Source organism: Peromyscus maniculatus, chromosome 17, assembly GCF_049852395.1.
Source record: "Peromyscus maniculatus bairdii isolate BWxNUB_F1_BW_parent chromosome 17, HU_Pman_BW_mat_3.1, whole genome shotgun sequence".
NCBI lineage: Eukaryota > Metazoa > Chordata > Mammalia > Rodentia > Cricetidae > Peromyscus > Peromyscus maniculatus.
The window spans coordinates 3525013-3544770 of record NC_134868.1 but is presented as its reverse complement, the minus strand read 5'-3'; the positions used below and the strand labels follow the sequence as shown (position 1 = coordinate 3544770).

The 19758-nt window shown below is 57.1% G+C and overlaps 1 protein-coding gene across 40 annotated transcripts in view; it reads left to right on the top strand.

Moving 5' to 3' along the window:
• The window catches only part of Myo9b (myosin IXB), a 93902-nt gene extending 74438 nt beyond the window's left edge, over positions 1-19464 (top strand). For 5 of the 40 annotated variants that reach the window (XM_076553202.1, XM_076553188.1, XM_076553200.1 and 2 more), the window contains 21 exons: positions 733-855; positions 2308-2624; positions 3054-3926; positions 4872-4932; positions 5667-5788; positions 9057-9184; positions 9361-9536; positions 11383-11481; positions 11576-11749; positions 12136-12177; positions 12595-12706; positions 13372-13445; positions 13824-14016; positions 14112-14240; positions 14428-14533; positions 14684-14815; positions 16318-16441; positions 16881-16928; positions 17205-17344; positions 17552-17679; positions 17785-19464. In XM_076553202.1, the coding sequence (XP_076409317.1) occupies positions 733-855; positions 2308-2624; positions 3054-3926; positions 4872-4932; positions 5667-5788; positions 9057-9184; positions 9361-9536; positions 11383-11481; positions 11576-11749; positions 12136-12177; positions 12595-12706; positions 13372-13445; positions 13824-14016; positions 14112-14240; positions 14428-14533; positions 14684-14815; positions 16318-16441; positions 16881-16928; positions 17205-17344; positions 17552-17679; positions 17785-18200 (3717 nt within the window). In that variant the 3' untranslated portion in view covers positions 18201-19464. Of the gene's footprint in view, positions 1-732; positions 856-2307; positions 2625-3053; positions 3927-4871; positions 4933-5666; positions 5789-9056; positions 9185-9360; positions 9537-11382; positions 11482-11575; positions 11750-12135; positions 12178-12594; positions 12707-13371; positions 13446-13823; positions 14017-14111; positions 14241-14427; positions 14534-14683; positions 14816-16317; positions 16442-16880; positions 16929-17204; positions 17349-17551; positions 17680-17784 lie in introns of all 40 variants that reach the window. The other 35 variants (XM_076553219.1, XM_076553214.1, XM_076553217.1 and 32 more) reach the window with 20 other exon arrangements.
• Positions 19465-19758: the final 294 nt, after the last annotated feature.

The window sequence follows — 19758 nt, the reverse complement described above, 5'->3', positions numbered from 1 at the left end:
GATACACACATGAAAATGAAAAAAAGCGATAATAAAGTACTCTATTCTGTTTCTCCATTAACTTGAGACCAGCTCTGTCATAGTCACATTTCTGTTTCTATGATAAACATCATGACCAAGCCAGCGTACAAAAAACAGTGTTGAACTGGGCTCAGGGCCAGAGAGTTGCTCGTCTGTGGTGGTAGTGTGAACATGTGTCGTCAGGAATGGCAGAGAGCCCACACTCCTAACACACTTCCTCCAAGTGTTCAGACACATCTGTTCTCTCACTGTCACACCAAGTCTGCTGTCGTCACCGGTGCCCAGCTTCCAGTGACTAACAACCACAGAAAAACAACCTTGAGAGCCGGAGAAATGGCTCAGCAGTGAGAGGCGCAGCCTGGGCTTGCAGAGGACTTGCGTTGGCATCTGTGCATCCACATATGGGGGCTCATAACCGCCTGTGACTTCCACCCAGGGAAGCTGACTCCCTCTCCTGCCCTCCATGAGCATTGCACACACACACACACATTCACACACGAATTTAAGGATAGGTCTTCAACAAAAAGAAAACCAAGTTTGAGCTTCAGAAAGTAAGTTTGGGGTGGCGTGGGCCTGAGGTCCATCCCAGCTGTGTCACCTCACATGGTCCCAGGTGCCTTGGCACCAAAACACAAGGGAGGGACCTGGCCCTGCCATGAAGTGACTGCAGCCTCCAAGGTGCTTACACTGTCCTTCCCTACCACATGCCAGGACTTCACGGAGCAGTTCCAGGTCCTGCTGCCCAAGGATGTGCAGCCCTGCAGGGAGGCCATCGCTGCCCTGCTGGAGAAGCTGCAGGTCGATGGCCGGAACTACCAGATCGGGAAGACGAAGGTGAGTACTGCCACACCCGGCCGCCATTCAACACCCACTGCACCCATGCAGCACCTCACACTTCCCTCAGTACCCCACACTGCTCTGAAGGGTCTGGGCAGAGAAACTCTGTCACGAGGACGGGATACCCGAGGCTGAGGGCTTAGCGCAGAGTCTCTGGAACTCCCTGTTCTGGGAGCTGGAGAGCCGGGCACCACTTTTTCCTTCACTCCAGTTAACATCAGAAGATGGGGACACGTGGGAAGGATCACATGACAGGACAGGAAGTGGGTAGATGGCCAGGACCCAGGCCAGCTCTACCAGACCCACTCAGTCTACAGAGAGCCAGCAAGTCTCATGAGAACCACATTTAATCTCTTCCCTGGCAGCAATGGAGATGACACCTCCCTCCACTGGGACTCACCTCCTGAAGGCCCTCAGCTCAGGGCCACACATTGACCCAAGCTTCCAAAACAAGAATGCTGAGGGATGAGGCACTCAGACCATAGGTCGGCATGAGGCCCGCTTCCTTTCCTGGTTCTCCCCTTCCAGACACCATCTCAAGTCTCAGAGTGCTGGTGGCTGTCACTCGGCATCCTCAGCTGTCCTGCTGCACAGTTGCAGTCGGGTCCCTGACAGGTCCAGCCCCAGACTGTCATCTGGGGACCCAGAAACACTCAACACCATGCTTAGTCTAGTCACGGCCCTCAGAAAGTGTACACAGCCCAAATGCCCCTCAGCCTGGGTAAGCAGAAAGTGGCCTGTCCACAAAAAGGAACAAAACTCCAGCATACTATAACATGGACTAGGAGACAAGTTGAGTGATAGCAGCCATACGTAAAAGGCTGTTGGCTGTGTGATCCCACTGACATGAAACGTCGGAACTGGCACACGCCTGTCATCCCAGCATTTGGATGGTTGGAACAAAATTGTGAGCTCCGGGCCAGCCTGGGTTACATAGCAAGACCTTGTCCCAAAACAGCAAGAAGAAAGGGCTGGGAGATGGCTCAGTTAGTACGCTCTTGCCATGCAAGGATGAGGACCTGAGTTGGGATTCCCAGCCCTACTTAAAAACTGGCAGGGTGGCCCATGCCTGTAACCCAGAGTGGTGAGTCTTCAGGTCCAGTAAGAGACCCTGTCTCCAAACATAGGGTATGGAGGTTGCCTGGTGTTGGCCTCTGGCCTGTGCGCACACAGGGGTGAATGCTATGCTGTGTGAATTCTGCTTCCATATATTAAACAATCCCTGCATCTGCTGGTGAGCACACCTAAGTAGTCAGGAAGATCGGGGTGCAAGGCCAGCCTTGGCTACATGGTGAGTTTGTGGCCAGCCTGGGCTACATGAGAACCTGTTTGGCAAAAGCGGCATAGTCTCAGGTCACTGAAGCTGCAGCTGTCGCTCCTGACTTGGGTGGCTGCATGGCCCCTGCTGCACAGGCTCTGCAGGCGACCCACCCATGCCCCTGCCCACAGGTCTTCCTGAAGGAGACAGAGCGGCAGGCCCTGCAGGAGAGGTTGCATGGTGAGGTCCTGCGCAGGATCCTGCTGCTGCAGAGCTGGTTCCGTATGGTGCTGGAACGCAGGCACTTCCTGCAGATGAAGCATGCTGCCCTGGCCATCCAGGCCTGCTGGCGGTCGTACCGCGTGCGCCGAGCTCTGGAGAGGACGCAGGCTGCTGTGTACCTGCAGGCCCTTTGGAGGGGCTACCTGCAGCGTCGGGCCTACCACCAGCAGAGGCGTCGTATCATCCGCCTCCAGAGCCTCTGTCGTGGCCATCTGCAGCGCAGGAGGTGAGTAGAGCAGAGATTCCCACCTGGGAGCACTCTAAAAGCCCGGGGAGCACTCCCTGAAGAGCTGCTCCAGATCATTAGCACCCAGCCTCAGGGTAGAACTGGGGGCCTCAGGCAGGGTGCAAGGAGGTGGGGAAGGCCTGGCTACAAACAAGCCATTGTAGGCACATGAGGGAGAAGGGCTTCCTCCACCTGCCGCCCAGAGGAGGTGATGCAGGCCTGGTGGAGGGGCTCCGGGCACCAACTCAAATGCCTCTCCCTCCTGGGCACCATCCGGAGCACCCAGCCCTGCTGCTGGGAGACCTCCACTTCCCAGCGGATGTTGGCTGGGTCTCTGCAGGTGGGGCCTAGTGAACCTCAGCCCTCTGAGCTCCAGAAGTCACTCGGGTGTTCACTTCAGACCCTGCGTCACACCTTCCTTCCTCTTAGCTTCAGCCAGATGATGTCGGAGAAGCGGAAGGCAGAGGAGCAAGCCAGAGAAGCCGCAGCAGAGACATCAGCGGGCAGCCTGGGCCCCGCGGCCACCGTGGAACAGCTGTCTGGGCAGCCAGTGGAGCAGCCCAGGGAGCTGGAGAGTCTGGGCGTGGAGGCCGAAACCCGGGTGGATGACAGGTCCCCAGCTGGCACGTCCTCACCTAAGAAGGAGGCTCCCAGCCTGGACAAGGGGGCCCCAACCCAAAAATCAGTGCCAGCAGAAAGCCATGAGAAAGTCCCCAGCAGCCGGGAGAAGCGCGAGTCACGGCGGCAGCGAGGGTTGGAACACGTTGAGCTGCAGAACAAACACATCCAGTCCTGCAAGGAGGAGAGCGGCACCCTCAGAGAACCTTCCAGAAGGGCCAGCCTGGAAACAAGGGAGAGCTTCCCTGAGGACACAAAGGGACACAGGGAAGATGGACTGCCCTCGGGGACATGGACTGAGGCCACGGCCCACTCTCCTCTAAAGCAGGTGCAGGTTGTGGGAGCCCCACCTGGGAGCCCCAGTCCCAGTCCTGTGCAGCGGCCCACTAGTCTGGCCCTAGACACTAGGGTCACCCCAGTGGTCCCCAGCAGCACCCCCGAGTCCCCCAAGGATAAGGCCAAGGGTGGGAACAGCCCCAAGGCTCAGGACAAGCCCGAGAGTCCCAGTGGCTCCACCCAGATCCAACGGTACCAACACCAGGACACAGAGCGGCTGGCCACCGCCGTGGAGATATGGCGGGGCAAGAAGCTGATAGCCACTGGAGGCACCGGCGCCATGCTGAGCCAATCCCTGGACCTGAGTGACAAGTACCGGGCTGCAGAGGCGGCCCTGACTCCCACAGAGTAAGCCTACCCACTGTGCAGGGCTGAGGGCACCAGGGTGGGCAGCACCAGCTCAGAGCCCCAGGGCCATAAACACGCGCGACTGTGCTTGCCAGTCAGGGATGTGCCCTGTGAGTAGAAAGCGAGGGGCAGGAGCAGGTCAGCGTTCAGGCTGGAGTGAGGTTTGACAAGGAGCTCACTGAGCATGCGTCAGGCGCTAGTCATCCCCAGCACTGCAAAAATAATGCCCCTGCCACGCAGTCTGTGACAGGACTGGCTGTAGAAACCAGGCCTCTGTGGGTCTTCCTTCCCTCCCTGATCCCTGGGACTCAGTTTCCCCTTCCGTGACTGCAGCTCACAGAACTTCACCCCTGACTTAGAGGATAAGAGGCAGGTACCTCTGCCTGCATCTGTGTGAGCTGATATCTCAGGGACACATCTCTAGCCCCTGGGACCTGTGCTGGGCTGGAGGAAGGGAGTGTGGAGTGGGAGGCAGGCCACCTACACAGGACTTCTTGACTGTGGTACTGCTGGATTGAGGCCGGGAGTTGATTGTGGGGATACCCTGTACCAGAATGTTGAATGTTATCACTGGCCCCTCCCATTATGTGCCAGTAGCCTGTCAGGTCAGTGGTAGGTGGATGTGACAGGTGAGCAGGTCAACAGATGACGGGTCAGGATAGAAAGAGGAATGGACAGGTGGATAGGTGGGTGTTGGAGAGATGGTTACATGGAAGAACAGATTGATTGGGTCCCGAGGTGATGGACAGATGGGTGATGAGCAGGTGGATGTGTGGGAGGATGGATGGAACAGGGGTAGGTGAAGCAGTGGGGATAGCCCTCCTGTCTGTCTGCTCTGTGAATGTTTGCTGGGATGGACGAGGGCAACCCCACCGAGTGAGAGCCACTGCACTGGGACCCTGTGCATGGTGCCTGTCAGTAACTCTGTGGTCTGTGGTCTCACAGAGAGAGGCGCATCTCCTCCTCCACCGGCGATGTCTCCAAGCTGTGCCCAGTCAAGGTACAGGTAAAGCTGCAACGCCCTGACATACAGATACACAGACACAGACAGACAGACAGACAGACAGACAGACAGACAGACACACACACACACACACACACACACACACACGTATATACACACACTGCTGAGGGAACCTGATAGTGCACACCTGTCATTGTGATGCCTGAGAGGCAGGGGCAGGAGGGTCTTGTGTACTCACCAGCCTCAGCCACATGGGATGTTACATAGCAGCCCGACACCTTTCTCTAAAGGTGAAACAAGGGGCTAGTGGTGTGTCTTCATGGTTAAGAACACTTGCTGCTCCTGCAGATGACCTAAGTTATGCTCCTAGCCCATCAGGCTCACAACATTCTGTAACTCCATCTCTGGGGGCTCTACCTCTGCCGTCTGTGAGCACCCACACGTGTACTTTCCTGCACACACACACACACACACACACACACACACACACACACACATAATTAAAAATTTAAAAACTTTGCCAGTTTCTGGTGGTGTACACCTTTAACCCCAGCACTTGGGAGGCAGAGGCAGGTGGATCTCTGAGTTTGAGGCCAGCCTGGTCTACAGAGTGAGTTCTAGGACAGTCAGGGCTACACAGAGACCCTGTCTCGAAAACCAAAATATAAAATCTTTAAGATAGAAAACTCACAGTGGACTTGGTGTGGGGGCACAGGGAGGTTTGGCCTTGGCTGTGGCTCTCACACCAGCTCTCTTCCTGCACCTCTTCCTTGCAGAATCCAGCTGAAATCGATGGGGAGCCGAGCACCAAGAAGCCAGCCATCCACAAGAAGAAGTCGGGAGATGTGTCAGCTGGTCCTGATGCAGGCCTGTCTCCAGGCTCCCAGGGTGACTCTAAGTAAGTGATGGGGTATACTTACCCTCTAGAGACACAGGCCCAGGCCCGGCCACAGCTCCCTTAAGCTGATCGCATTGATGAGGCACATTTGGGCTCAGCAATTGCTTGAGGCACAGTCCCAGACAACCTTACTGAACACCTACCCACTGACCCTTCCCACTTGGCTCAGGACCACCTCAAGCACCAAGGTGGCCACTAGGTTGTAATGATGTCTCAGGAAACCACAGCCAGGCCAGGTCATCTGCTCCGATTCCACAGATGGATGACAGGAGCTGGCATCAGTGTTTTTTCTACTACTTTCTGTCTCAGTCACTGTTCTGCTGCTGCGAGGAAACGGTCTTGTACAAGAAAGCATCTAGTTTGGGGCTGGCTGTGGTGTTTAAGGGTTTTAGTGCCATAGTCACGGCAGCAGGCACAGCGCTAGAGCAGTAGCTAAGAGCAGGCAGAGACGCTGGGCCTGGCCTGGCACACCTCTTCCAACAGGGCCGCACCTCCTCATCCTTGCCAAACATCCACACCCTGGTGACTAACCACTCAAGTATATGAAACTGTGGGGCCATTCTTATTCAAACCACCACACTCTGCATCTTAGTTTTTTAGGCAGGGTCTCTCACTGAACCTGGAGGTCATGGATTCCTTTAGGCTGGCTGGCCAGCAAACTCCAGAATCTGCTATCCCCCACTCCCAGGAGTGGGATCACATGTGTGTGCCCCAGCCCAGCTCTCCATGGGTGCACTTGATCCAAACCCAGGTCCTCAAGCTTGCAGAGAGCACTTTACCATGAGCCATCTCCCCAGCCACCTCCGTTTATTTATTTATTTTGAGATGGGGTTTATGTGGCCCTGGCTGCCCTAGAACTCGCTCTGTAGACCAGACTGGCCTTGAACTCACAGAGATCCCCCTGCCTCCACCTCCCAGGTGCTGGGATTAAAAGCGTGCGCCACTATGCCAAGCCCTTCATTTTTACCCCCATGAAATCAACACCAGATCCCGGCTAGGCTTCGTTGGACACACCTGTGATCCCAGCCCTGAGGAGGCTGAGGCAGGAGGGTGGCCACTGTTTAAATTTTGAAGTTGTCCTGGGTTATGAAGACTCTATCTCAAAAAACAAAACACTCAGGGTGGCGGTGGCACATACCCAGCACTTGGGAGGCAGAACCAGGTGGATCTCTGTGAGTTCGAGGCCAGCCTGGTCTACAGAGTGAGATCTAGGACAGGCTCCAAAACTACACAGAGAAACCCTGTCTCAAAACCCAAAAATAAAATAAAAAATAAGACACAAAGATTTAAAGGACCTCCTGCCCTCTCCTGCCTCTGGGACCATGCTGGATCCTCAGACCTTGACAACTTCATGAAGGTGGTGTGCTCAGACAGCCTTACTAGATTTCTCTAGAATGGTTCTTTCACCCCTGACCACACCCCCAGCCCCTCACTGGGGATTCTAGGCGGGGCTCCACCCTGACCACGCCCCCAGCCCCTCACTGGGGATTCTAGGCGGGGCTCCACCCCTGAGCCACGCCCCCAGCCCCTAACTGGGGATTCTAGGCGGGGCTCCACCCCTGACCACGCCCCCAGCCCCTCACTGGGGATTCTAGGCGGGGCTCCACCCTGACCACGCCCCCAGCCCCTCACTGGGGATTCTAGGCGGGGCTCCACCCTGACCACGCCCCCAGCCCCTCACTGGGGATTCTAGGCGGGGGCTCCACCCCTGAGCCACGCCCCCAGCCCCTCACTGGGGGATCCTAGGCAGGGGCTCCACCCCTGACCACGCCCTCAGGCTCTTCTGTTTTGTCTTCTAATACTTAGCATTGGATTTGTGTTGCATTGGTTGATTCATATCTCATCCTGTATTCCTTCAGTTGGTCACAAATACAAAGACTTTTCCTGCACCAGATCCCAGTCAGAGTCTGAGATAATGGCCCAAGATAACTTTCTGGTCCCCTACAGTATCCCGCAGCACTGTTAATAGTTTGTCCTCGTTTCTCTGGCTTTCTTCTCATGCTGTGTCTGTGAAAGCCATCGGGGGCAGGAACTCATTTCATTATTTTATTTTAGATTATTTCCATTTATATTGTCTGTGTGCACGCACACATGCATGTATGTTCCATGGCGTGTGTGTGGAGGTCAGAGAACAACTTGCTGGAGTTGGTTCTCTCCTTCTACCACACGGATCCCAGACTAGACCCAGGTTGTCAGGCTTGGTGGCAAATGCTTTACCCACTGTGCCTTCTCCCCAACCCTTCTGCAATTCTTTAGAGGGACGAGGGGCAGGCCCAGCCCTGCGCGCCATCTTCCTCTGCTTGGGCAGACAGACGCCATCTGTCTGGCTACACCTCTGTCCAGTACTCCACAATGAACCGTTGTCTTTGTGAGGTGGCCCTGTTCAGTTTTCAGTTGGTTTTGTTTTGTTGTGTTTTGTTTTTTTCTCTTTGTGTTTTTAAGAAAGAAACATTTAGCCACTGTAAAGAGAGCAGCAGGCACACAGTAGCAGAAGAACCGACCAGTTTGGGGTGTTTTGAGACCAAGTCTTTCTCTGTAATCCAAGCATTTCTCAAATGTGGCAATCCTCCTGCCTCAGCCTCCCAAGTGCTGGATGATATGTGTGAGCTGCCACAGCCTGCTCAGCCCTCCCTTTTCTCCACTCCCTTTACACAGCGCCATGCAGCCCAGGCTCCTGATCCCACTGCCTGGTTCTGAGTGTGTGCCCCGTGCCTGGCCTCCGTTTTGTTTTCAGTTGGGATGAGAGCATGACTTCCTGTGCAGGGGCCAGTGTATAACTTCTGCTTCTCGGGCCTTACGCTTCATGCGGAGCCGAGTGTGGCGGTGCACGCTTTTAGTCCCAGCACTCGGGAGACAGAGGCAGCTGATATACTTGAGTTGGAGGCCAGCCTGGGCTACAGAGTGAGATCCAGGACAGCCAGGGCTACACAGAGAAACCCTGTCTTGAAAAACAAAAAACAAAAGACAAAACATGCAGAGCAGAGGCATGGCACTTCACACACACACACACACACACACACACACACACACACACACACACACACACACACACCAGCTGCGAAGGATGCAAAGGCCACCCTGGGGTACCTAGAGATCCTGTCTCCAAAACAGCTGAGCATGGTGGCACAGGCCTTTAGTCCTAGCACCTGGAGGGGTCTCTGCATTCAGGCCAGCCAGAGTCACTGCACTCATGTGGCAGACGCCCACTGACACATGCATACCCATAAACACAAATGTAAAGTTAAACAGAAACACCTATCTCCCGCAGATCCGCCTTTAAGCGGCTGTTCCTACACAAAGCCAAGGATAAGAAGCCCAGCCTGGAGGGTGTGGAGGAGATGGAGGGCAGTGGTGGGCAGGCGGTGCAGGAAGTTCCCACGAAGAAGAGTCTAGAAGGTTGGTCCCCCATAACTCCCAGCATCAGCTGCCTGGCCATGCCCACCGCTGGCAGGTCCCAGTGACGGTGTCTGAGCCCTGGGGCGAGGACTTGGCCTGGGGGTCATGGCTGTGGACCTAGCTGTGCCCCTGGGTGCCCATTCTGACCTTGCCTCCTGCTGTCCCTGCCCCTGCAGCACTTTCTACCCAGCAGCACCGCCATGCTGCCAGTGAAAAGCCCCCGAAAGGGAAAAAGAACCGAAACCGCAAAGTCGGCCAGATCACAGTGTCGGAGAAGTGGCGTGAGTCCGTGTTCCGCAAGATCACCAACGCCAATGAGCTCAAATTTCTGGATGAGTTCCTGCTCAACAAGGTGAGCTGCTAGGATGCCAGTTTTGTTTTGTTTTTTAACAATTTTTTTTTTAAGATTTATTTACTTATTATGTATACAGAAGAGGGCGCCAGATCTCATTACAGATGGTTGTGAGCCACCATGTGGTTGCCGGGTATTGAACTCAGGACCTTTGGAAGAACAGCCAGTGCTCTTAACCACTGAGCCATCTCTCCAGCCCAGGATGCCAGTTCTTAGCCACGCCCAGGCTAGAGAACTCGAAGTGAGGTGGCTGCTCATCCCTGGGGCCTGGGATTAGATTAATTAAATTAATCCCAGCATTGGGATTAAACAATACAAAAGGTCCAGGGATGCTGAGCACAGGAGGTACTTCTTTGCAGCACTCAGGGAGGAGCTGAGCTGAAGACTCAGCTGGGCACATGATCCGTCCACAGAAAACAAGCAGAGTAGGGCTGGTGAGGGTGCTTGCTGCCAAGCCTGATGGCCTGAGTTTGATGCCACAGAGCCACACATTGGAAGACAGAACCAGTTCCCACAGGTTATCCTCTGACCTCTGTACATGCTGTGACATGCATGTATGTATACACAAACTTCTTTAAATTAAAAAAAAAAAGTATGGGTGTTTTTGCATGTGCACCACATGCCTGCAGTACCCACAGAGGCCAGAAGAGGGCATCAAATTCCCTGGAGCTGAAGTCTACAGGTGTCTATGAGCTTTGTGTGTGTGTGTGTGTGTGTGTGTGTGTCTGTGTGTGTGTGTGTGTGTCTCTGTGTGTGTGTCTGTGTCTGTCTATTCGTCCCAGATCCTCTGGAAGAGCAGCCAATGAGCCATTTCCTTAGCCCCTAAACTGTGTGTGGTTTTTTGTTTTTTTATTGTAAGAAAGTTCTCTAGCCGGGCGGTGGTGGCGCACGCCTTTAATCCCAGCCCAGCCTGGGCTACCAACTGAGTTCCAGGACAGGCATCAAAAAACTACACAGAGAAACCCTGTTTCGAAAAACCAAAAATTAAAAAGAAAGAAAGAAAGAAAGAAAGAAAGAAAGAAAGAAAGAAAGAAAGAAAGAAAGAAAGAAAGAGGAGGGGAGGGGAGGGGAGGGGAGGGGAGGGGAGGGGAGGGGAGGGGAGGGGAGGGGAGGGGAGGGGAGGGGAGGGGAGGGGAGGGGAGGGGAGGGGAGGGGAGGGGAGGGGAGGGGAGGGGAGGAAGTTCTAAATTCTGAATCTGAAGCCAGCTGTTCCCCTGCACAACCCATCGTGCGTCCCGCGGGGGGACAGTGTGTCCGTCCGCATTTTCCTGACTCCGGGTCAGTGTCTGTGTTGCAAACATTGGTGGCTCTTGCTCCTGGGTGTGTGGGGAAGCCATGCTGCACTCTGACTGTGCTGTCCTGGGGCTTCAGGGAAAGGGCCACGGAGTACTCATAGGAGTTCGTGTTCCGAGTGCTCAGGCTCTGCTGCACGGTGCATTCATCCTGCTGTTCCTGCTCGAGATCCACAGCTGCAGTTGCTTGGGAAACTGAGGCAGGAGGATTACAGCTATTCCAAAAAAACACTCTCTGAAGAATTAGAGTTCGGCTGAGTGGGACAGCGCACCTCGCCTGTCTGAGGCCTTGGTCCCCTCCAAGCATTATGAAGCCCACACAACCCCACCCTGTCGTCACCCACAAATGCGTGTGTGCGTGATGCCCTGCGGGCTAGAGTGGCCATGTAGGACAGGAGCTCCGCTGGGTCACTCCTGTGTTGATGACCTGGGGACCAGCTCTCCTCGGCTACCTGTCCGGCCCGTCCGTCCTCTGTTTAGAGGTTTCCAGCTGCCTTGGGTCTCATAGCTGGCACTGATGAAGTGTGAGCGGCCCTGACCACCGTCTCCTGCAGGTGAACGACCTCCGCTCACAGAAGACGCCCATCGAGAGCTTGTTCATCGAGGCCACTGAGCGCTTCAGGAGCAACATTAAGACCATGTACTCTGTGCCTGTGCGTGGACCCCAGCCCCGCTGCCCAAACCTCCCCCAGCCCCACCCCACAGCCCCGTGTCTGGGCCGTGGGGACACCTCTCATGTTCCGGCAGAACGGGAAGATCCACGTAGGCTACAAGGACCTCATGGAGAATTACCAGATTGTCGTCAGCAACCTGGCTGCCGAGCGTGGGGAGAAGGACACCAACCTGGTCCTCAATGTCTTCCAGTCGCTGCTGGATGAGTTCACCCGCAGCTACACCAAGACCGACTTCGAGCCCACCAAGGTAGGTGGCTTCACCTCCCCTAGCCCCACCCCATCCGGGTCCTCCCGGTGCAGCAGCTAGTTGTGCCTCCCACCGTCTTCCTGGCCCAGCTCCTCCCGTTTGGTCGCACGCATCCCTCTCCGGCCTTGCCCACCACCTGGCCCAGCCCCATCCGCCCAGCCCCACCGCCGGTGGCACCATCGTCTCCCTGGTCAGCCATGGCCCCAGTGCTGCTCTGTTGAGCAGGCTGTGGGGGGGAGGGTGCCTTCCGTTACCAGATGAGGGGGGGCACGTGCTCCCCACCTCCTTTCTGAGGACAGGGCTATTCCTGGGGACAGTCGGGCTGACCAGTCATCCCCACATGGGCTTCATCTCTCCCTCTTTCTCTCTCTCTCTCGCTCTCTCAGCAGAGCAAAGCCCAGAAGAAGAAGCGGAAACAGGAGCGTGCTGTGAGTAGTCATGTGTGTGAGTGTGTTCAGGAGTGAGCTGAGAATAGTCGTGTGATTGTGTGTGCATGTGTGCTGGAGCATGCTGTGAGTAGGTGTGTGTGTGCAGGAGTGTGCTGTGAGTGGGTGTGTGTGTATGCTGTGAGTAGGTGTGTGTGTGTGTGCAGGAGTGTGCTGTGAGTGGGTGTGTGTGTATGCTGTGAGTAGTCACCTGTGTGTGTGTGTAGTGTGAGTAGTCGAGGGGGGAGCGTGCTGTGAGTAGCCGTATGCATGTGAGTGCATGCATGTGTACACGGGCTCACATGTTCATTGTGTGCAGCCCTGATCAGTGCCTCGGAGCCATGGGAAGGAGCTGCTGCTGACAGCAGCATGAAGGGCGCCCGCCCACTCAGCCCTCCCTCCCGCCCCTTCCCACCCCAGGTCCAGGAGCACAATGGACACGTGTTTGCCAGCTACCAGGTGAACATCCCGCAGTCGTGTGAGCAGTGTCTCTCCTACATCTGGCTCATGGACAAGGCCCTGCTGTGCAGTGGTGAGCGTCACCCTGGCCTGGCCACATGGGTGCCCTGCCCCCGCCCCCTTCCTCGTCTTCCTGCCTGCTCCTCAGCATGCCTGCTCATCAGCAGGTTCTTCTCCACACATGCCCGCACACACACCCGCAGAGGCCGGTCATGTGACAGTCACGGCGCCATGCCCCTGTACCGTGGTGCGTGCTGCTCCCTCCAGCACTTCACAGACCCCATCTGTCCCTCTAAGGCCTGCCAGGACACAGCCCAGAGCCGCCTGGTTGTGCAGTCAGGCCCCACTGGTTCCTGACCCGGTGTCCTGGGTCTCTTCAGCCCCTCTGGGCTCAGGACTGGGGGCCCCAACACACACACACACACACACACACACACACACAGGCATCTACACCTTGGCAGTGCTGGTCTCACCTCCCTAGATCTTAGCTGGCGTCACAGTCTGGGGACCAGTGTAGTTGAAGAAAGAGCATCATTTGGCCACTGTTAGGCAGAGTTCCCAAGGGGCCTCCAGTATGACCAAGGCCTAGGCCCCTCCTGACCACCAGTTACCACCCACCCGTCTTATGGAAATCGGGGCAGAGTGTAGCCCTGTGGTTTAGAATGCAGTCACGGTCCCCAGACGGTGAGTGGGTGTTCTCAGGAACTGGGTCCTGTGTAACCTCCACTCTGGCCCTAGTGTGCAAGATGACCTGCCACAAAAAATGCGTGCACAAGATTCAGAGCTACTGCTCCTACACGGGAAGGAGGAAGGTGAGCATGCTTAAACCTGGAACTTTCTAGAACATTACATCCAGGGCTCCCAGGGACGTGGCAGGAGGGCTGTGGCCTCTGGTTCTCCTGCAGGATGCATGTCCATTCCCAGGACTGAGACTCCCAGGCAGGACCCTAACCCCTGCTGAAGAGTCCTGGACCTGGCAGAGGAAGGCCCTCAACTGCGGGACGGTGTGGGGTCCCACGTTAGAGGGCTGTGAAGCTGGGGCGCCCTCTCCGCAGGAAGGGCCGCCCAGCCCACGGGTGCTGCGTGGAGGGAGCCCACATGCCCAGCAGCCTTGGAGAACAGAGTGGCAGGGAGGGATGGAGTGGGCCGGGGACAGCGCCCCCAGACCTGACTCTCCACCCCAACCGTAGAGTGAGCCGGGTGCCGAGCCAGGCCACTTCGGGGTGTGTGTGGACAGCCTAACAAGTGACAAGGCCTCCGTGCCCGTCGTTCTGGAGAAGCTTCTAGAACATGTGGAGATGCATGGCCTGTACACCGAGGGCCTCTACCGCAAATCGGGCGCTGCCAACCGGACCCGGGAACTGCGGCAGGCACTGCAGACAGGTGAGCGCTGGAGCAGGCCCAACTGGACCGACCCACTGGTCAGCACCCACACATTGTCAGCACCCACACACTGCTCACCTGTCCCTGTCCTGCAGACCCTGCCGCAGTCAAGCTGGAAGACTTCCCCATCCACGCCATCACCGGGGTCCTGAAGCAGTGGCTAAGGGAGCTGCCCGAGCCCCTCATGACCTTTGCCCAGTACGGAGACTTCCTCAGGGCTGTTGGTGAGCCACGGAGAAAGGGATGAGGCCTAGAGCAGGGCCTGCTCCTGCTGGGGCCCACAGTTTGGGTTGGTTGTTTCCCTCTGGACCTACGCCCCACGTGAAGGGCATTGGTGCACCCCAAATGCATGGGCAAGGAGGACTGGGCATGGCTGGTGCCACCCAGGACTGATAACCCTGGCCTCCCCAGAGCTTCCAGAGAAGCAAGAACAACTGGCTGCCATCTATGCAGTCCTGGACCACCTGCCTGAGGCCAACCACACCTCTCTGGAGAGACTCATCTTCCACCTTGTCAAGCAAGTGTCCTCCCTCCCTCCCCCCAGGAGTCAAGATGACTCTGCCCTGTGACCCCGCTGCATGTCCTGGCCACTGATACCAAGACAGGAACCTGACGTTGGGGTCAGAGCGGGTGCGGGAGGGGTCCCTCCTAACTGTTGGCCCTACAGGGTAGCCCTGCTTGAGGATGTGAACCGCATGTCGCCAGGAGCTCTGGCTATCATCTTTGCGCCCTGCCTGCTACGCTGCCCTGACAACTCGGACCCCCTGACCAGCATGAAGGATGTACTAAAGATCACCACGTGAGTCCCTGGCCCCAGACCCACAGCTGCTTAATGGCTGGGGTGTCCATCATCATCGTGGTGGGGAGGCTGAGGCAGGAGGATCTGGAGTTCCAGGTCAGCTACGGAGCGTGACTGTCCCCAAGATCTAGCATGAGCTCCTTCAAACCCACATAGCCTCCCTCCATCGTGGGTGCTTGGAAAGTAAGCAGACAGGGTTCCCAGGGGTGTCAGAGAGCACTTCAGGAAGCTGAGGGGAGGACACACGTACCTATGCGTGTGGAAGTCAGAGGACAGCTTCCTGGGCTTGGGTCTCTCCTTCCGTGTAGGGCTGAGGGATTAAACGGGTCATCCAGCTTGGCAGCAAATGCCTTTACCCTCTGAGCTGTCTTTACGGTGGCCCCTTAGGTTTCTTCAGCAGCCCTGCCTCACCTCCCCAACACGCGCGCGCGCACACACACGCACACACACACACACACACGCACACACACGCCCCTCTCTTCCTTTTCTGTGATGCTGAGAGCTGGAAGCAGGGTTCTGTGTGTCCCCTGCAGGCACACTCAGGCATGCTGTAGCAAACCCACTTTTAACTAAAACCTAACACGTAACAAAAGGTGGATTTGAAGTGAGTGGAGCTGGGGTTCCAGAAGCACCCCAATGCAGGCAGGGTTCCACACGTCTCCCTGTTCAGGGAAGATCTTGCTCTGGGTCCCTCAAGAAGCATTCAAGGGGCGAGACCCCTAGCCCCCTGATGGGGAAAGGCAGCCATGGAGCATTGTGTCCACCTTTGGGTGGACAGGCAGTTCTCCATCGTTTTCTTCAGAACTCTGATGGGCTAGAGTGTGGCTCTGTGTAGAGCTCTTGTCTGGCATGCATGTGGACCTTGGACCCCCACCCACCCCCAGTGAAAACAAACAAACCTGCCAGGAGGAGAACCTTTGACCTTTCACCCTTGGCAGCTTTCTTAAAGTGAGACTGAGGAGGAGCCCTCTGTGGTCCCCAGCCTTGCTCCTGGCCAAGTGTTGTGGGTGAGGAAGGCGCCATTGGGCGGTGGCGGAACAGACACAGACTCACTTCCTGTGTCCTCTGGTCCGAGGAGGGAATCTGACTGGGACCTTACAGCCTGAGGACTTGCCGTTCTCCTCACTCGTGCTGGTTTTGAGCTGAGCCCCTCTGGTACTGACCTTGAGTGGGCACCAGAGGAGTCAGAGTGGGCTTGTAGAGCTGTGGGGCATGCTGCATGCTGACGAGGGCAGGCTGCTGGCCTTTCTTTACCCATCCTTTTCTATGAGTTAAAAGTGGTCCCACTGTGCCGGCGACTGGGGTTCTGTTCTTGCCAACCTGCACCAACCTTTTACCTCCTGCCCTGGGTGCTGTCAGAGACCAGTGACAGGAAATCTTCGGTTCAGAGAGGCAAACTGAGCCCCCTGAGGTCACAGGGTATCCCAGGGTCCTGGCCCTGGCTGCTCTCTGGAACTGCCTTCCCCAGCCACTGGACAGGGACTGACCGAGTCTGCGCACAGGTGTGTGGAGATGCTCATCAAGGAGCAGATGAGGAAGTACAAGATGAAGATGGAGGAGATCAACCAGCTGGAGGCGGCCGAGAGCATTGCATTCCGAAGGCTCTCGCTGTTGCGGCAGAATGCTGTGAGTGCTGGCCTTGGGCTGGTCCTTGTGTGCCTGGGCTGGGGTTCAGGCCATAGGCTGTGGCCTTGTGTGCCTGGGCTGGGGTTCAGGCCATAGGCTGTGGCCTTGTGTGCCTGGGCTGGGGTTCAGGCCATAGGCTGTGGCCTTGTGGGCAAGTGGAGCAGAGCCCTGCCGGCACCAACCGGTTACCTCCACTCAGCAGACGCAGGTTGTCCCTCTGTTGCTCAGACACGAGCCTGGCCTGGTTTCCTTCTTGCTGGAACATAATGCCCAGGAGTTCCCATCACAGAAGTGCCCACTCAGCTGCTGGGGGAGGGGCAGGTCCTGGGCCCCCCTGGGAGCCCTCGGGTCTTCACCTGCTGCCGCTGCTGGTCCGGTCCTGTCCGTGCCTGTGTGGCAGGCCCAGCACACCTGTTCACCTATGCTATTTCTCCCCCAGCTGTGGCCTCTCAAACTGGGGTTCTCGTCTCCCTATGAGGGGGTCCGGGTATGTACGAATTGCGTGGCCGGCTGCATGTCTCCAGGTGCACACTGGGTAGTCTTGGCTGTAGCATAGAGCATGTCCTAACCTCCTGGAACTGCATGCTGGCCCCTGGTCCCACTAGATTCCTGCAGAACTCCAGGCGCAGAGCCCTGGAGTGGACCTACCTCACAACTAACCTAGAGCTGCTGCCCCCCCCACACTTGGTCCAAGCACTAGGCCCCACCCACAGCCTGCACTCCGCCCTCCAGCGCTGGGTCAGATCTGCCTCTTCTGTTTCAGACCAAAAGCCCCAGGACCCCAGTGATGCAGGACAGCAGCCTGGAGGAGCTGGAGGCCCTTCCCGAGGAGGCGGCAGGTGGTGACGAGGACCGAGAGAAGGAGATCCTCATGGAGCGGATCCAGTCCATCAAGGAGGAGAAGCAAGTGTCATGCACCCACTCCCGCTCACACTCACCGACTCTGGGCAGGCGCCCTAAGGCCAAACTGGTTGTGGCGTTGGTGCCGGTGCCAAGGGCACCACTGACTGCTGTGTTTGGCGTGAGGGAGGGGCCAGGAGGAGCCAGACTGCTTCTTTGGGGGTAGTCTCTTGGTGGGAATGGCCTTGAATATGGTGCCCCCATCCGCAGGGAGGACATCACATACCGGCTGCCGGAGCTGGACCCGCGGGGCTCTGATGAGGAGAACCTGGACTCGGAGACGTCGGCCAGCACCGAGAGCCTGCTGGAGGAGAGGGGCGCTCGGGGGGCCGTGGAAGGTGAGTGTGAAGGTGGCATTCGATGACACCTCCTCTCTGCGGCAGGCCCAGGTCGGGAGTCCACCCACACCCCCACTGCAGTAACCCCAAGTCTGTCTCTCGAAGGGCCCCCCGCACCTGCTCTCCCCTGCCCCAGTGTGCCCACCCCGAGCCCCCTCCCCGCGGCCACAGCCCCTCCACGCCGAAGGCCGACATCCTTCGTCACGGTCAGAGTGAAGACGCCGCGGAGGAATCCCATCATGCCCATGGCCAACATCAAGCTCCCGCCGGGCCTGCCCGCGCTCCTGACCAACTGGTCACCTGCTCTCCGGGAGGCCGCTGTTCCAGTAAGGCGCCGAGAGCCACCTGCCCGCCGACAGGACCAGGTACATTCTGTATACATTGCCCCCGGGGCTGACCTGCCGTCGCAGGGCACCCTGGAGTCCCTGGACCACGATGTCGGACTCCCTGAAGCCAAGCGCAGGTACTCGGACCCCCCTACGTACTGCCTGCCCCCCAGCTCCAGCCAGGCCAATGGCTGAGGACCGTGACGGGCAGTCTGCATGTCCTAGAACCCCAGATCTGGGTGCCCCAGCTGCGGGGCTGGCCCTTCGCACTCTGAGAAGGATCCAGAATGAACAGTGCCCAGGAGGATGAGGTGGGCACCAGCTGTGTGTGTGTGAAGGCTGGGGGCTGCTGGCCGGGAGCCCCAACCTGCACAGCGGTGCCCTTTGTACTTAGTAACTGTTTCTCCGTTCGTGGTTTACATAACTTTTCAGTCATAACAGCCTTAATGGAGGACCAAACTGTTATTTTATATGTGTATGTCAGGGCTTTTGTATTAACTCTTTCCCACTTTGTAACCTGGACGTGGGTGGGCCACTCCTGGCTGCTGTGATCCACCCTGGCCAATGGACAGTGGACTCGGAGGGCATGGGTTGCCCTCCCGAATGCCCCCCAGAACCGGCCATGTGGCCAGAGAACCTTCCAACGTTGTTGGAGCTTCCTACAGGATCACAGCTGCCGGCTGAAGACGGGCCAGGAGTGGGAAGCCTGAGTGTAGCTCACACGGCTCTGCCCACTGTGCCTTAGGGCTGCCTACCCTGTGGCATGCAAGGAGCCAGGGACTCCGGACCTTTAGGGGCAGGTGGCACAGTCCCTGGAGCGCCTCTGCAGCCCGTGACAGCCTGGGTCCTTCAGAGTTCAGCTCCCTTCTCTCAGGCTCCGCCCCCTCCCTGGACACACAGGCCACCAGCCTGGGACCAGCAAAGCTCCACGGGAGATGTGAAATAAAAGTGCTTCAGAGGGGCTGGTGTGTGACCTTGCTGCTGGGCTGGGTCAGAGTGGGTGGGGCCTGTCTGAGCGAAGAGGCTGCACCCAGGAGCGGAAGCAGGAGGGTCCGGCTCACCGGGGCTGCAGAGTGAGCCTGCATGAAGGGAAAGAAAAGGGCCATCCAGACCCACTCCGTGAGGAGGCTGCTGCCCTTGGCCTGGTACCTGCAGAGGCCATCCATAGCCTGAAACTGGAACTGTTGGGCAGGTGAGAGTCCACACTTGACCTCAAGTGATGGGTCTCAGGAAGAACAGGTGCCCCAGGACCTGGAGAGACGATCTGGGGTGAAGAGCTCTTGCAGAAAACTTGGCTTTGTTCTCAGCACCGGCATGGGACCTCACAAACTTCTGTAACTCCAGATCCAAGGCTTTGGACACCCTCTTCTGGCCTCCTGGGCACCAGACCAAAGGTGGTGCACACACACCCGTACAGGCCAAGCACCCGTACACATAAATAAATATTTTTTTAAAAGAAGTAGGTGTACTAAAGATGTATGGAGTTCACATTAGGGGCTGGAGAGATGGTTCAGAACACTTGGCGTGCAAACATGAGGACCTGAGTTCAAATCCCAGCGCCCACGTAGAAGCTGGTGAGGCCCTGTCTCAAGGAGTAAGACAAATGGAGCAGGACACTTGACATCGTCCTCCAGCCCGTGTGCATGGGCAGAGGCGTGCATGCGCACACCACACACTCCCTCCAGGTTGGTGGCACACCTAGTCCCAGTACTCAGAAGGTGGAGTCAGGAGGATCAGGATTGAGAACTAGCTT